We start from the raw sequence: 15,652 nt of genomic DNA, 5'->3' as shown, positions 1-15,652 counted from the left end.
TGCTGCGCCTGGCGCAGCTCTCTACCGAGTACCTGCTGCACTCCCAGGAGTACCTCAGTGCCCAGCTCGGCAGCCTGGAGGAGGCTCTGAGAGAGACACAGGCCCAGCGTGACCAGCTGGCCCAGGAGGTGGCCCAGCGCTCGCAGGAGATCCAGGGGCTTAAGGAGGAATGCCGGCGGAGAAAGAAGGTGATCAGCACCCAGCAGATGATGCTGGAGGCACGAGCCAACTACCACCAGGTGAGAAGAGAGGGCCTGGTGGCCCAGTCACCCACACCTTGTCAGCTCTGGGCCTGCTGGGATGGGCAGCAGAGCAGCCCCACTCTGCTGGAGTGCAGTTGCTTGCTGGGTGAAAGGCTGGAACTGCAAGGACCAGTGACCTTACAAAAGGAAGTGCATTGCTGGCACTTGTTTTCCATCTGTGTTTCAGAGACTTTTGGGAGAATGCTACATCATCTTTAACTAAATCCTCTAACTGCTAAATCCTCTTTTTACTAACAGATGCTCTTTACTCTTGGATTTGCTTTAGATGCATCTGAAATGTCAGATACACACACATACAAAACCTATGATAAACATGTTACTACTTTGTTGTGTTGCTATCTTTCCTTGTCTGCCAGCTGCATGGTCAGAAAACACACAGGGCAAATGCATTGGAACTGATGCTGAGCAGTAATGCACTGTCCTGCACTGATGTTCTCCAGGCACAAAGTTTCTGCTTGTGTGTGTGACTCAGAGGTGACTCAGGCAAGATGGTAAAAAGCTTCAGTGAGTTAGGTCAGCTCTGATTCCACAACAATCTGTTCCTAAAGGGTGTTTCTTAAGAACCTTACTACACAGCTGTTCTGACTGACAGTGTCATGGCACTCTCTTTATATTGGGAGGGTTTTTTTGTCTCACTACAATGGTGTGATAGTTTGATCTAAGTATTTTTCAGCATCAGCATTTTCAGGTTTTGGGAATGCAAATTCCAGCTTCAAATGTAAACTGAAGTACACTGAACACAGGCTTAACATGATTTCAGGCTAGCTCTGTATGTTTAAAGTTACAGGCAAAGTTCAATATTTAAGACATCAGCTAAGTTGGCTCAAGTGTTTCTGTAAGGGAAAAGGTACCTTATGCCCCAAGAGTAGAACTATACATGAAGCAAGGTTCATGCATTCAAGTGTTAGTCTCGAGGACAAGCTGCTGATATGGTATTATTTTAAAAAAAAACCTTTATGCAACTCACAAAGCAGTTTGTCCTGTGTTGCAAAAGATAAATGTGTTATTTTATGTGTAAACTTAAATAGTTCTCACACTGTGATTGCCAAATGTTACCAAATTTTCCAGAAATATTTGTAGTGTGCACCTGTCTCTGTGGAAGCTGAAAAACATGGTAGTAAACTTGTCTCATTGCTAATCTGTTCAATGGCATTTGCAGTAAAACAGAGATAGAAATCTATGTCCCATTTGTAATTTGATTTCGTATAAAGTAAACTTCTGATCTCCCCTCCCCCCTTTCATTCTTCTGTTTCTTTTCTCTAGAAGTTATTTAAGTTCACATGAGAAGAATGAGTTCAGGGAACGATGTTGAACAATACCTGAAGTTATACAGTGTTTTCAGGATTCTGAGTTTGAATGCCAAAATAATTTATTTCCCAGTGTTTGTAAATGCAGGGTAGTTGTGTGATCAGTAAACAATAGGTCTGTGATATTTTTCTGTGCCATGATCTTTGTTGCCAGATAAGAGGGGCTTTTCTGGTGTTCCTGAGAGGGTAGTTCAGATTCCATCCCCTCAAAGTCTTGGATGTTTTGCAAATTAGCCAGTTACTTGTTTACAAATAAGCCTTTTTTAGCAGAGGTGCACTTTACAGCTAATGTAAATGTTTTGGAATTCAGCTGTAATGCCTTTAATCCAAGATCAATATAAGTTTAACCATGAAATGCTACTATAAAATGGTACTGATACCTACAAGTCATAAATTTAAGTCTTGTTGGTCACTACCTTCATGTAATACAAAATTAATTTTAAATAATATTTTTCACTTTTTTGATACATTGTTCGGAAATCTTACATTCTCATGTACAACGTAGGCATAAAGTGCATGTTGTAGTTAACAGTGAAAAGTAGTTGCAAGAAAAATGTTGCATAATTCAAAACCTAAATGTTCCCTATGTTAATCCTGTCTCCTGCAGTAAGAGCTTTCTTTCACTACCAGCAAGTCAAACTGACATGAAGTTTGTGCTTGAATGGATAATATTATTTCACAGCCAATTTAGTTCTGTAAATCATGTGCAATCTGTTACACTGTAAGGTCCCTCTTGGTTGGCAGTAATGCTTTCCTGCCATATTATATTACTTTATTTTGGTTTTATATTAGGTCTTGCATTTGCTGAACAAAATTTGTCTTAATTATTCATGGCTTTAGTGTTTGCTGAAAAGCATATTTTACAGGCTCCCCGATCACCAGTGGCAGCATTTGAAATATAATATGAAATTTGGGAATCTCACACAATCACAGAATCATTTAGCTTGGGGAAAAGACCTCTGAGATCATCAAGTCCAACCTTTGACTGATCAACATCTTGGCAGCTAGACCATGGCGCTAAGTGCAGTGTTCATTATTTCTCGAACACCTCCAGAGTGGTGACTCCACCACCTCCCTTGGCAGTCCATGCCAATGTTTAACCACCTTTTTAATGAAGAAATTCCTTCTGATGTCCAGCCTGAACCTTCCCTGTCACAGCTTGAGGCTAAGTCCTCTTGTCCTGTCACTTGTCACCTGGGAGAAGAGGCTGACCCCTGTGTAATTACACCCTCCTTTCAGGCAGTTGTAAAGAGTGATAAGATCTGAGCCTCCTTCTCTGCAGGCTGAACACCTCCAGCCCCCTCAGCTGTTCCTGGTAGGTCTTACCCTGCAGACCCTTCCCCAGTTCCATTGCCCTTCTCTGCCCTTAATGTCCTTCTTGTAGTGAGGGGCCAGAACTGGACACAGGATTTGAGGTATGGCCTCACCAAGGCTGGGTATAGAGGCACAATCAGTGCTGTGGCCCTGCTGGCCACACTACTGCTGATACAAGCCAGGATGACACTGCCCTTCTTGGCCACCTGGGCACACACTGGCTCATGCTCAGCAGCTGTTGACCAACACCCTGTGGTCCTTTTCCACTGAGCATCTTTATAGACACTGCCCCAAGCCTGTAATGCTGCAGGGGGTTTTGTGGCTGAAGTGAAGGACCTGGTGCTTGGTCTTGCTGTACCTCATAAAGTTGACCTCTGTCCGTCAATCTGTCCTACCCAGATCCTTCTGCAGAGCACTCCTACCCTCCAGCAGATCAACATTCCTGTTTAATTGGTGTTGTCTGCAAATTTACTTAAGGTGCACTCAATCCCCTCATCCAAATCATCAATAAATGTATTAAACTGGGTGTCCCTGCCACTGATCCCTGGGGACATGACAGTGACCACATGTCAACTGGATGCGACACTACCACAATCCTGGGGCCTGGCCGTCCATCCAGTTCTTAACCCAGAGAAGAGTGCACCTGTCCAAGCCATGAGCTGCCAGCTTTTCCAGGAGAATGCTGTGGTAGATGGTGCTGAGACTTTGCTGAAGTCCAGCAGGCAATATCCACAGCCTTTCCCTCACCCACCAGGCAGGTCACCTGGTAATAAAAGGATCAGGTTAGTCAGGCACGACCTGCCTCTCCTAAACCCATGCTGGCTGGGTCTGATTGTTTGGTTGTCCTGTATGTGATCACACTGAAGATGATCTGTTCCAGAACATTGCCAGGCACCAAGGTTGGGCTGACAAGCCTGTAGCTCCCCAGATCCTCCTTCTGGCATTGATTATGGTGACAAGATCTTGAACCTGTTAAGCTAGTTTCTTACTGTCATATCACACTGATAAGTAGAAATTACTTTTTTGAGTGTCTGTGGTCTGTTAAAATGTATTTATTTGAAAAAAAAAGTATAAGATAGAGGTAATGAATGACCCTAAAGTGATGAGGGGCCCTCATGCATAGTCTTAAAGTATGTTACAGCATTTGTAGATGCAGCTTCTGTCCTTGTACAACCCACCTATTTTTAATATATTCTGAACATTAGTAGAATGTATTTTGAAGGTGAACAAAAAGGATATTTCAAAAAGGGTGGGATCCAAATTTGACTTCAAATTTATATTCAAAACTAGTAGGTTAATTATAGAAACAGTAATTGAAAGAACTTTCTGCTTCAGAAGGATTCTATGTGGCATACTAATGCAGCTGCATACCTTTTCTTGCAAAATTGTGTACTGCTACTTTACCTTGGTTGAAATGTCTGAGTATTTTACATGTCCTTTGAGTATTGCCATCTTACAACTCATATACTCAAACCCATCATTATTGGTTTTCTCCAGCTGTGTGGTTCTCTACTTTGTGGTGTTGCATGAATCTTAAGAACACCTGAGCTACTGGTTGGCTGGAGTCTGTGTATTGTGCTGAACAGGGTTGCCATGCCTTTTTATTATAGTTCTCTACCTACATATATGAATCATTATCTGTGGTTTATAACTGAATTTGAATTTGCTTGGCTAGAGTCTGTTGTGTTCAGTTTGCAGTGCCTAGCACAATCAGATTCTTGCTCATGACCATCACTGTGAAATGCTAAATAGCATTAATATACTAATGACTTTACAGTAACTGGGTACCATGAGAATTCTTGTTCTTACTCTTGTGAGATGGGATTTGTTGAAGTTACCTTCTTTTTACATTTGAACAAAATGTAATAACCTGTTCAAAACTGTAACCACTGTATTTACCAAAAAGATGTTACTAATGTTTTTTAAACTGATTTGTTTTTGGGTTTTTTTTTGTAGTGTCCATTTTGTGAAAAGGCTTTTATGACCTATTCCTTTTTACAAAGTCACATTCAAAGACGTCACCCAGGAGAGTCTGAGATCGGTATGTACTTTAATGTTACCAAAAAAATTGAAAGAGATGGTTTAGGAAAGTGTAAATACAGTGAGGATGTGCAGCCCACGATTTTGTGTAACTTGGAAGAAAAGTTTTTACTTTTCATTTTTGAGTGGCAGATCCCAGTTTGTGTGAATGCGAGTGCCACTGACTGATACAATGTATTGGGCAACATATGTTTCAGTGTCTGGAAAATAGTTAACAAAAACCTGTGTGCCGTATCTCCAGCATCTTTTCAAACTAGCATTTCTGTAGAATACTTTAGCCAGTAGCACATTTCAGAGCACAGTTCCTCTTTAGGCATGTATATTATGAAGGAGTGGGTCAAATGAACAATCTGCGCTAAGGAAAATAAATTTTATAAATATATAATAATTAGAAATACATAAATATTCCACCTCACCTGTAATCGGTTTGAATAGGATCAGGCTCTCCTGAACTAAACTGACTGTAAAATGTAGTGATAGAGAAACTGTTAAGAACAGTAGTCTAACTTCATCTATCTATGATACTGAAGGTTGCTTTATCACTAACTTGCATACTTTTTTCTCTCTTCGCTAAAAGATGTTTAGTTTGAAAAACAATGATGTCAAAGTTTCTTTCATTTGTATCTAATTTCTCTCCTTCTTGGTAGGCTGCATGCTTATGATTTATTGCTAAGGACAAGCAAGTATTGACAAGTAACAGTGCTTAGCATAAGAACAAGTTAGGAAAAAAGGAGCATTTGGGAGGAGAAAAAGTGGGAAGAATCTAATGAGGTCTGAAGTGCAGCTTGTCAGGCAAATGAAACAGCAGCAAGAGTAAGAGGGTTCTGAATAAGCAGCAGGGGAAGTGTGAATATATTGGAAGAAGAAAGAAGCTCTTGTGCACCTTACACTTGATAAAAGTGGTAGTGTAAGATGCTGCAGAAACAGTTGAAGTAATTGTATGAAATCCTGGAATGGCTCTTCTGGGAAAATATCCCATTCAGTTATTTCTGAAATAATATTTAGATTCCCAGATGATGGGCAAGTAAATAATTGGTAAATTGATGAAATGTTTCACAGTTGAAGATTGTTGTGATTTTTGCACATTTTAACATTTTTTGTTTGATATTCCCCCAATTCTATCCACATAAATAATTTGTTGTATTCCAACTGGACTCCTTACAAAGGTTATTTAAAATAAACTTAACCTAAGAGATTGAATAATTGAGGTTCACTTTGTCCTTCGTACATCCTTTTTATGAGCCTGTGTTCCTTAGATTCCTTTGAAATTAGGTTCTAGAGTACTTTTTCATGTAAATATTTCATAAACTATTTCACATGTCAGTGGTACAAGTATTTGAGGGTAAGTTATCAGTCCAGAGAATATATGTATTTAAAAGCATCTATGGAGAATCATGGTAGTGGGAAGGGAAATGGTCTAAGAAAGTCACACTTTGTGAAAATGTTACTGAAACACTAGAAATGTATTTGCAGTAAGTATTACAGTTCCAGAAATTGCAACAAATGTTCTTAAAATCTGTGTTTCTTTCAAACAGAACAGAAGAAGAAAGGAAATATAGAAAAATTGCAGGATGAGATTGAAAAACTGAAGGAGCAATTGCAGCTCACCAAGTCCCAGTTAGAGTTTGAACAACAGGCTAATTTGGCCAGGTTGTCTAAGGTAATACTTACTAAGTAATATGAATGTCTCAAAAGAATTAGCACTTTGAACTGTGTTCACTCAGCCCACAGAAGTACTGGATTTACCAAAGTTGATCACTTTCAAGATTCAGCTGGCCAAGGTCCTGGGCCACCTTGTCTAGTTTGTGCTGTTGTCAAGAAAGGCTGGACCAGATTATCCTGGAGGATAATCCAATATGACCTTCCAACCTGATAGTCTATGATGGATGATTATTTTCTTCCTTGTTTTCAGAGGAAATCCTGATCTTCTGTGAAGCATGGAGTGTTGTTTTCCATGAACTCAGCTTCAGACTTCTCTTTCTTCAGTCCTTTTGTTCCTCCTTTCTTGGAAGTGTTCAGCTTCCATTTTCAAAAGTCCTGAATGACCAAATCAAAAGCTGCTAGAGTTTCGCTTAGGAGTACAGGCACTGTCAGAATAATGGGTCTTGGCCCTATGTGGACATGTGGAAGGCGTTCTACTCATTCATTTGTGCCTAGCTTTTGAGAAGTACATCTATAACATATTTCTCCTGCTCCCAAAGCATTGTTTTGCTTATGAGGTGGAACTTGGAGTATTCATAACACATTCATTCATAACAATGTAGATTTTTTGGTGCCTTAGGGGCCTCTTTTGAAGTCACTTGTCTTAGCTGAGACTCCTAACTGCAAGGAGACTACCTGAAATGTCCTGAAGCTACAGTCTGCAGTGTTACACAACAAGAAGCTTTCAAAACTTCTCTGTTTTTCTGGGATGTCAGGGAAGATAGAAATGTGTGGTGTGACTGGTTACAGTTTATCTGCCATGACTGACATCCACTGTCAATTCAGGTGGCACAATGTTACTATCTTCTGATTGAAAGAGCAGAAGATCTTATCCTTGATTGAAGGGTACAGATGATCCTGTTCTTCCTAGTTGTACAATGATTGCATATTATAGACAACAAATTTGTAGTGAATGCTGTGATGGAAAAATGTTGGTGTTTCCTAAAAGATACATATGTCCTGGGCAGTGAAATGCAGGACTTTAAACAATTTGAGGACTATATAAAAATTCCTCACTGTGTAGTGGAATGGTTGAAGTAATCTAATGGATGAAGTGGGGTAAAGGCATATAGGGATAAAATAGTTCTAATTTCATTTATGAAACAATGGGTTCTGAGCTGAGTTCTGTTACTGAAGGGCAAGATCTTAAGCTTGTGATATATAGCTCTGGGAAATGTTAGTAGTAGCTAGCAAAGAAAATCAAATACTACCGATTATTCTGAAAAATCACTGTGCAAGCCACAGCCTAAATGTGTTGTGTGAGTCTAGTCCATTCATCTCAAAAAGGATAGGATAGAGCTATAAAAGTTATGGAGATGGGCTACAAAGATGATCAGTCAGTATTTAAAATTACTGAGCATGCTAAGAGTTCTCAGTCTGAAGAAGAGACAAACGCTTGATGAAGATGGAGGGTGAGATAATGATACCTGTGAAGTCATGAGTTACACAGAGTGAATAGTGATTCTCTCTGTTCTCCAGTTCAGGGCTCAGAATCCATCAAATGTACCTACCAGGAGCCAGATTCAAACTTAACTACAACAAGAAAAATGCTTGGCTCTTTATGCAGCTTGTGGAGCTCATTGGCAAAAGGTGTTGCAGTTGCTAAAGCTGATGCAGCCACAGGAGATGACTGCAAAGTGTATGAGGAGAAATGTATTGAAGTTTATGCAGTTAATGAAGTTCACAGGGCTGTATCAGGCTCCAGAAGTCCTCTGAGCTGAAAACAGCTGGCAACTTAGAGACTGAAGGAGAACATGCATGTTTGCTTGCCCCAGTATTAGCCTTTCTTACTTACACACTTAAGGCTTTTGTGAGAGCAGGATACTGAAGTAAGTGAATCTTTGATATGACCAAGTAAGGTCATTTGTGTGTTTTTCAGTGAAAAATAATAAACTGCCTGAACTGTTTTGAAGCATGCTTGTTTAGCTTGTTTAGCAAAATGCATAATTTGCTACCTTAGAATTCTTTAAAAAATCTGGTGTTATGTTTTTTGATGTCACAATATTTCCCAAATGTTGAAAGTGACTGCATTCCACATGTAGTTTGGGAGCTTGAATTTATATTAAACGTGAGGAAAAATTACCAATTTTTTTTTTTAAATTTCAGGAATGCGAGCAGCAAAAATCAAAAGAAGAAGAGTTTCTACAATCATTTCATAGATGGAAAGACGAGGAAAGAGAGAAATTTGCTGATCAAATAGAAAAAGTGAAAGATATGTTTACAAAAGAGCTTAAGGACTTACATTCAAGAAATTCAACCTTAGAAAATGTAAGCAATTTAAATTTTCCAACATTTTAAAGCTTGAATCCCTTACAGTAGATGGCAGTGAATTTCACATATTTGAAATGGGATATAGTCATTGTAAAGCTCTTCCTACAGAACTCTTAAAAACAATGATTGAATGGTAGCTGTAATTGTATTTTTGTATACAGGTATTTTATTGACATAATTTCAGGTTGCGGGTCTTTTTATTTAAAGGATTGCTTTGTGTGAATGAATGATCCCTTCAGCAGTTATGTCAGTTTTTTTCTGTACTCCTCAGCCTTTGAATGCCTGTTTATAGGTTAGTAGATATTGTTGTGGTTGCTGCATGTTAAGTATCCTTACGTTAATATTTTCATAAGTGGTGTGGAGGACACTAACCTCTGCATTACCGTCCTGACAAAATTAATTTGTTTTCAGTACATGCTTTGGAAATGCTCACTAGCAAGAGAATCATGAAAGTATGGCTGGGTCAGAAGTCAAATCTGCATGGCATTTCCAGAGCAGCTTACATTCTGCAGCTGCTAGGTCTTGTGTACTTTTACAAGTCATATTTATTTTAAATGTAGATATTATTGATGACGTGAAATTTGATAAATGCTGACCTCACATGAAATGGGAGAAATATCTGATGCAATCTGTGCATAACTGTGTTTAAAGAAAATTTTGTATTCCTCCTCCCTCCTATTAGCAACTGTTAGAATTACAAAAGTCCAATATGCAACAAAAATCCAATTTAGGAACACTGAAAGACAGCCATGAGTTTACAGAGGAGAAACCTCATCATCTTCGGGATCATCCATATGTGGTTAAACTTCTGGAAAAACAGGTAACACTGTAATTTAATGTATTGCTTTTGACAGATTACTTGCTTTCTTTTTATTTTTCTTCATCTCTGAGTAGGATATGAAATCCCTAAGTAAAATTTTCATTATTTTTAATGCCAAAAATTGCTAGTTTTAGAGATTTAATACTACTTAATACTATCCATATAATGGCAAACAAGGATTTATTTTCTTTATCTATTATAAATTAAGTAATTGATGCTTATTTATTGATATTCTCTTATTCTTTATGATTAAGTATATCTGTCTTTGCCAAGTGTGGTGGCAATTCAATTCCAGAAGACTCTAATAAAGCAGTTATGTTTACCCATCCGTGAGGCCACTTACAGAAAAGTTGGAATGTTCCATTTCCCAAAATGAAAATTAGAAAACTTTCTGACAGGATTTTCCAACCTGTGCCTTTTGTTTTCTTTCATGGTTTTTGGGATGTGAAGACCTTTGTTTACTGCTGGTGTTATACAGAAGTTTGATCACTTCTGTGCAAAGATGTGCAAAACTTAGTTTTGCTTTATGTTTTTTATTTATTTCATCAAAGAAAATTGGCTTCACTCTAAAACTCATATGTTAATTCTGGGATTTTGTCATTATTATGCAAAATACCTTGTTAATGAGTGCTCAAAATTACATTCTTTAGAGTGAAAACCCCCTACACTTACTACTCTTTGTTAATACACAGAGATGTATCAAAATGCTTGTGTATTTCTCACTCATAGTGACTGCATATACAAATCAAAGAGAAAATACCGTTTCTAGAGTGATTGCTAGGAAAGCTACACTCAGATATATAAATCAACTGTTCTAGGCATTAAATACTGGGTTACTCAAATTTCATCAATTCTGTCATCTTTTTAGTATTTATGCTTTATTTAGAAAAATTAAGCTGCATATATCAAACAAAATGCTCATGTTCTATTAACAAGAAACAAAGCTGCATATATCAAATTAAATGTTTGCAAGAATTAACGTGGATTTCCTCTATGCAGGAAAAAAAGTGGGTGTCTTGTATGCAAGCCAAGTGTCATGACCATGAGACAGAAACGTCCCTGGTAAGTGGCACAGCAAACCACTTACACCTAAAGGAGACTTTTTCTTTTAATTTACTCTTTCAGTAGTTCTTGATATGCTCTAGTACATCTGCCAGATATCAAAATTTTATAAGAGTATGTCCTCTTAGCTGTATTTATCATCTCTGTGTTTCTGTTATGGTAGGATCTTGGTGTTTCAGTTAAGGCCAGGGTTGAAAATGAATTTAGCATTTCAGAATCTGACAGAAAACTGAAACTGTATCTGTCTTTTGAAAAGCTTACAGCTTACAGCTGTTTCTGTGAGCACTGCATTATACAGTATATTCTATGTTATGTAGCTGAATAGTTGAGATCTGACTTGCCAACCTGTAGCTTTCATCCACCCTGTACCTGCTGCTACCATGGACCTATGGCATATGTCTCAGTCTTTTTTTTTCTCCTTCTTATCACTTCTCTATTGCTTTTTCTGTTGTAGCTTTCTAATACAGAATCTGTTCAGCTTTTCCAGAAGAAAACACCATGGGTTTTTATTTTGCATCAGTTTATATATTTTACTATACAAAGCTTTATTCTTCAGATTTCTTTTTACATCTGCATTTCTTTTTAATCTCTTTGCTGCTTTGTTTCTCTTGCTTCTTTTCCTTTCATTTTCCTTTCATCTGCGTGACCATGTAAGAACTGAACAGATCATAGTGGGTCTGACCAATGCTTCTCCTCCTCTGGCAAGAAAACATTGGGGATGAACCATGGAACAGTCCCCAAAAAGGATGTAGTTAAAGATACACCCACATACAGTGCAAGAATAGAATAAGGGAGAAGTAATGTAAGTATTACTTTTGGGATGGTGCACCTAAATAATGTTCCCTTTCTTCCACGTTTGGAGGTAATATACTAGGTTTATTATGCAGATTAACATATCACGTCCTCAAAGTATCATTTCTGGACACTATTTATAATTAAAACATTTTTATAGATCTACACACTTTTTCCTGCAATCTTATTTTTAGGCAATCTCAGGAATGTGTTTGTATGTCCTTTTCTTTATGTTGAGATTTAGGTAGTTTCCCTTGTGTAATTCAAAAGTGATCCAGACAACTGTTCTATGGTATATACAAGTCCTAGTGAAGTCACAGAAGACACCAGGTTTTTGCTGAGAGAAAAAAATTGTTAAAAATATCTAAGCATGACACTTGCTTGTTTAGACTTTGTAGCATTAAAATATTTTGTATAGTGTTAATATGATGTTACTTTTCTTCTGATTGCTTTGTAGCTACGGTCAGAGGTTGAGAACACCAAAACATCAGCGAGGGAAGACCTGAACAGAAATAACATCTTTTACAGGAAGAGGATAGAAGAATTGGAGAAGAGGCTTCAGGAGCAGAATGATCTGATTATTAGTCAGAGGAAGCAGGTCTGTTTTGTGAAACACTCTGTTTCAGAGAGAACAGGACACAGAGAAACACTATACTAGCACTTGGGTTTTATATTTCTCTGCATATTCAATATTCGCAGTTTGTAATAGTATTGCTGGAGTGCTTTGGTTACACTTTGGAAATTATGTTGATAAATAAGAATAGATCTGGAAAAGAGACACAGAAATGTTCCAGGAATTAAAACACATTTGATAAAGAAAGGCTTAATAAACCAAAACTTTTTGATAGTGTAAAGGATTTAATCATAATGGGATCTAGTGTTTGAAATCTGAAAATACATTACTTCTCACACTAAAAGTAAAGTATCCTATTCATTACTGTGAGAATAATTATTTGAAATATTGCCATGTGAAATGTAACAAGACCTAGTGCCAGATTCTCCACCTGAGATGGGGTAACCCTACTTGTACCCACGTATTGGAGAACAAGAGGCTGGAGAGAAGTCCTGCAGAAGGAGATCTGGGGGTTTGAGGTGATGTGAAGTTGAATGTGAGTCAGCAATGCCCTCGAAGCCATGAGGGCCAGCCATGTCCTGGGGTGCATCAGGCACAGCATCTCCAGCTGATTGAGGGAGGGGATTGTCCTGCTCTGCTCTGTGCTGGTGCTGCCTCACCTCCAGTGCTGTGTGCAGTTTCAGAACATGGTTATCTATTGATGCCCTCTGTGTAAGAAGGGCACCAGACTATTTCAGCACATCCAGAGGAGGGCAAACAAGGTGATCAAAGGTCTTGAGGGCGTTTTAGGAGGAGCAGCTTTTGTTACTTGGCTTGTTCAGCTTGGAGAAGAGAAGGCTGAGAGGTGATCTCATCACAGCCTCAAGGGGGGCAATGGAGGAGGAGGTTCTGATCTCTCTGGTGATCGGTGATAGGACACAAGGAAATGGAATGAAGCAGGGGAGATTCAGATTGGACATTAGGAAAGGGTTCTTCACCCTGGGGGTGGTTGGACACTGGAACAGGCTCCCCAGGGAAGTGATCGTGGCACTAAGCCTGTCAGAGCTCTTGGCATGTCTGGACAATGCTCTTAGGTTTAAGTTTTAGGTAGTCCAATGAGGGAATTGGACTTGATCCTTGTAGGTCCCATCCAGTGAGATAGCCTGTGATTCTATGTTTGGAAATTGTTTTTGCCTAAAATAAGGTTTTGTTGAAACATAACTATAGATTTTTAGAGATGATTGGTGGGGGAAGATCTGGGTAGTCTGGAGTTTAGACTATGGCATGATTATGTGGCCTACTCCTCTATTAGATAGTGCATTCTTTGTAAATCTGATTTTACACATTTTGCTTGAGATTAATGTTAAACTTATATTTGAATGCTTAAAAAATGGAAAGACAAATAATAGCTTTTACATCTCCACCTTCACAAATTTTATAGCTGGAGAAATGGAGGACAATCATAGATGAATTTCCTTAATAAAGTGACCTTTGGAAAGATAACAGTATGACCACAGATGTGTAATCGGTTCAGAGGAATCCAAGTTTGGTGTTTGTGAAATACAGTTGTGCAGATCTACATTCTCAATCCCTGGAAAATAAAAGGGTTTGAGAAATAGCTTACACTTTTGCAGAATCCAAACTTAATGGCCAATGAATGACACTACTGGCTATAACCAAACTGATAAATAAAGAGGATCAGGGTCCAATATCTTGTGCCAGCTCCATCTGACAGTGGCTATGTGTTTGAATGATTCATGTTCTTCTATTTTTGGGGGAATTGGAGTGCAGAACATTGTTTTAGTGATACAGGATTCACAAGTTTCCTGTTTTCTTTAGATCACATTACAGACAGCGTGTTTCCTTTACTCTGTCAGTTCAATGCTTGTCCTGGGGTGTCACACAGATAAACCTGTAAAGCAGAGAGAGAACTGTTCATGCATTTAAAATCAATGTGAAATTAAACACTCCAGTGTTTCCATGTACTGGAAGCCAGGCTTGCAAAATGGAGTATGAATTGCTGAGGAAGAAAGTGTTGAAACTCTTAAGTGCTGAAGTGGCCCCTAAGTCTGCTCTCATTTGACTTTATAACTTGCAATAACAGATGTACAAAGCATGAGTGGACATTAAGACAACACAGAAACATTCATTAAGCATGAACAAAATATATATTGGACACAGAAGTAGTATTTTTTTCCCCAAATCATAACCCATAATTTCTCTTATGGAACAGTACTGAAACTAGGTATTTCCTGCTAAATGTTCATTCTAGATATTGATCATTTACATTTGTATATATTCACATATCTGTGTTTTTTCCTTTAGATAAGAGAATTGTCTGTGAAACCAGCTCCAAGTGTTAAAACATATGATGGTAAGTACAAACTGTAAGAAAAAACAGACTTAGTTTCTGATTTCTGCAGCCTGGCTGAAACAAATATAGACATCAACTTGGCTAACAAAATACTGAAATAAAATCAATACTGGAAATGTATTTGTTTTTCACAGGGTACCTACCTGTTTCCATGCCACTATTTACAAAGATCATGCTTTGTAGCTGTAAAGACTTCTAATGTACAAAGTTGATTGCTTGAATAGTGAAGAGATGTGAAATAGAACAACTTTATTGTGTATTATCTAAAAAACTTCCAGATTTGCTTTATGAAGTATAATTTTAATTGATTTTTTTCATGCTTGACTGTCCTTAGGCTGCAGAACTCACAAAAGGGAAAATACTGAAAGAAGAGACAAAACTGATCGTCAGTTAAGATGCAGATGTTCAAAGAATGTTAAGAACTATTACATTTATGTCTGTGCAATACTTTAACATCTGAAGCCTATTACAAGTAGCTAAACCTGATAATAGTGTTTCAGGATATTGTCCTGCACTACAAACACCCGTATGGGTTAATGCTGCAGTTGCAGTGACTTGAAGTAAGTTTATTGCAATAGGTGATGACTGCTGAATTAATTCTGATCCCAGTTTGGAAACCATTTTTATGTATTAACAAGACACTTGCTTGAACTGGGTCAAAGAGCAGGGAGTAGGTTTAGATTGAGGAAGGCTTAGTAAGAGCATGGCTGTGTGGCTTTTCAGCTCTAGCTGGTCATATTCATTCACATTGAAGCACAGACAATTAAGAGTCCATGGCACACAGGCAGATTTGCTCCTAGCCCCAAGCTGATCTGAGCAATGCAGGATTGAAGCTTAATTCACTCCAAGGCTACACCCTATACATGATCTATAGATGTATGAGTGTTTGCACTCATTGATGTCACTTGTGGATGCTGCAGATCCTCTCTGGGGAATACAAGCCCTGGTCAGGCTGGTCTTGACTAAGTAGCTTTGGGCCAAGTCTTCTTCCCTGTCTCACAAAGGCAGCATGCACTCATGACCAAAAAAATTGATCACATTCTAGTCCAGTGATGATTTAGTTAGTAGTTTCTTTTCCTGATTCTAGAAGTGTTAAAAATGCTAAGCATACATAGAGATGTACTTTATGTTGTGAAGGAACAGTTTTTACTTTGT

At 38.3% G+C, this 15,652-nt stretch overlaps 1 protein-coding gene across 1 annotated transcript in view; it reads left to right on the top strand.

Annotated features, from left to right (window-relative positions):
* The window catches only part of DZIP1 (DAZ interacting zinc finger protein 1), a 36,351-nt gene that overhangs the window by 496 nt on the left and 20,203 nt on the right, over nucleotides 1-15,652 (top strand). The window contains exons 2-9 of the mRNA XM_031059557.1: nucleotides 1-239; nucleotides 4,841-4,925; nucleotides 6,460-6,584; nucleotides 8,732-8,893; nucleotides 9,579-9,716; nucleotides 10,716-10,778; nucleotides 12,028-12,168; nucleotides 14,449-14,497. Of these exons, the coding sequence (XP_030915417.1) occupies nucleotides 1-239; nucleotides 4,841-4,925; nucleotides 6,460-6,584; nucleotides 8,732-8,893; nucleotides 9,579-9,716; nucleotides 10,716-10,778; nucleotides 12,028-12,168; nucleotides 14,449-14,497 (1,002 nt within the window). The remainder of the gene's footprint in view (nucleotides 240-4,840; nucleotides 4,926-6,459; nucleotides 6,585-8,731; nucleotides 8,894-9,578; nucleotides 9,717-10,715; nucleotides 10,779-12,027; nucleotides 12,169-14,448; nucleotides 14,498-15,652) is intronic.

This window comes from Geospiza fortis, unplaced genomic scaffold (assembly GCF_000277835.1).
Source record: "Geospiza fortis unplaced genomic scaffold, GeoFor_1.0 scaffold84, whole genome shotgun sequence".
Taxonomy (NCBI): domain Eukaryota; kingdom Metazoa; phylum Chordata; class Aves; order Passeriformes; family Thraupidae; genus Geospiza; species Geospiza fortis.
The sequence above is the reverse complement of the archived record's forward strand: the minus strand, read 5'-3'. Positions and strand labels throughout refer to the sequence as shown.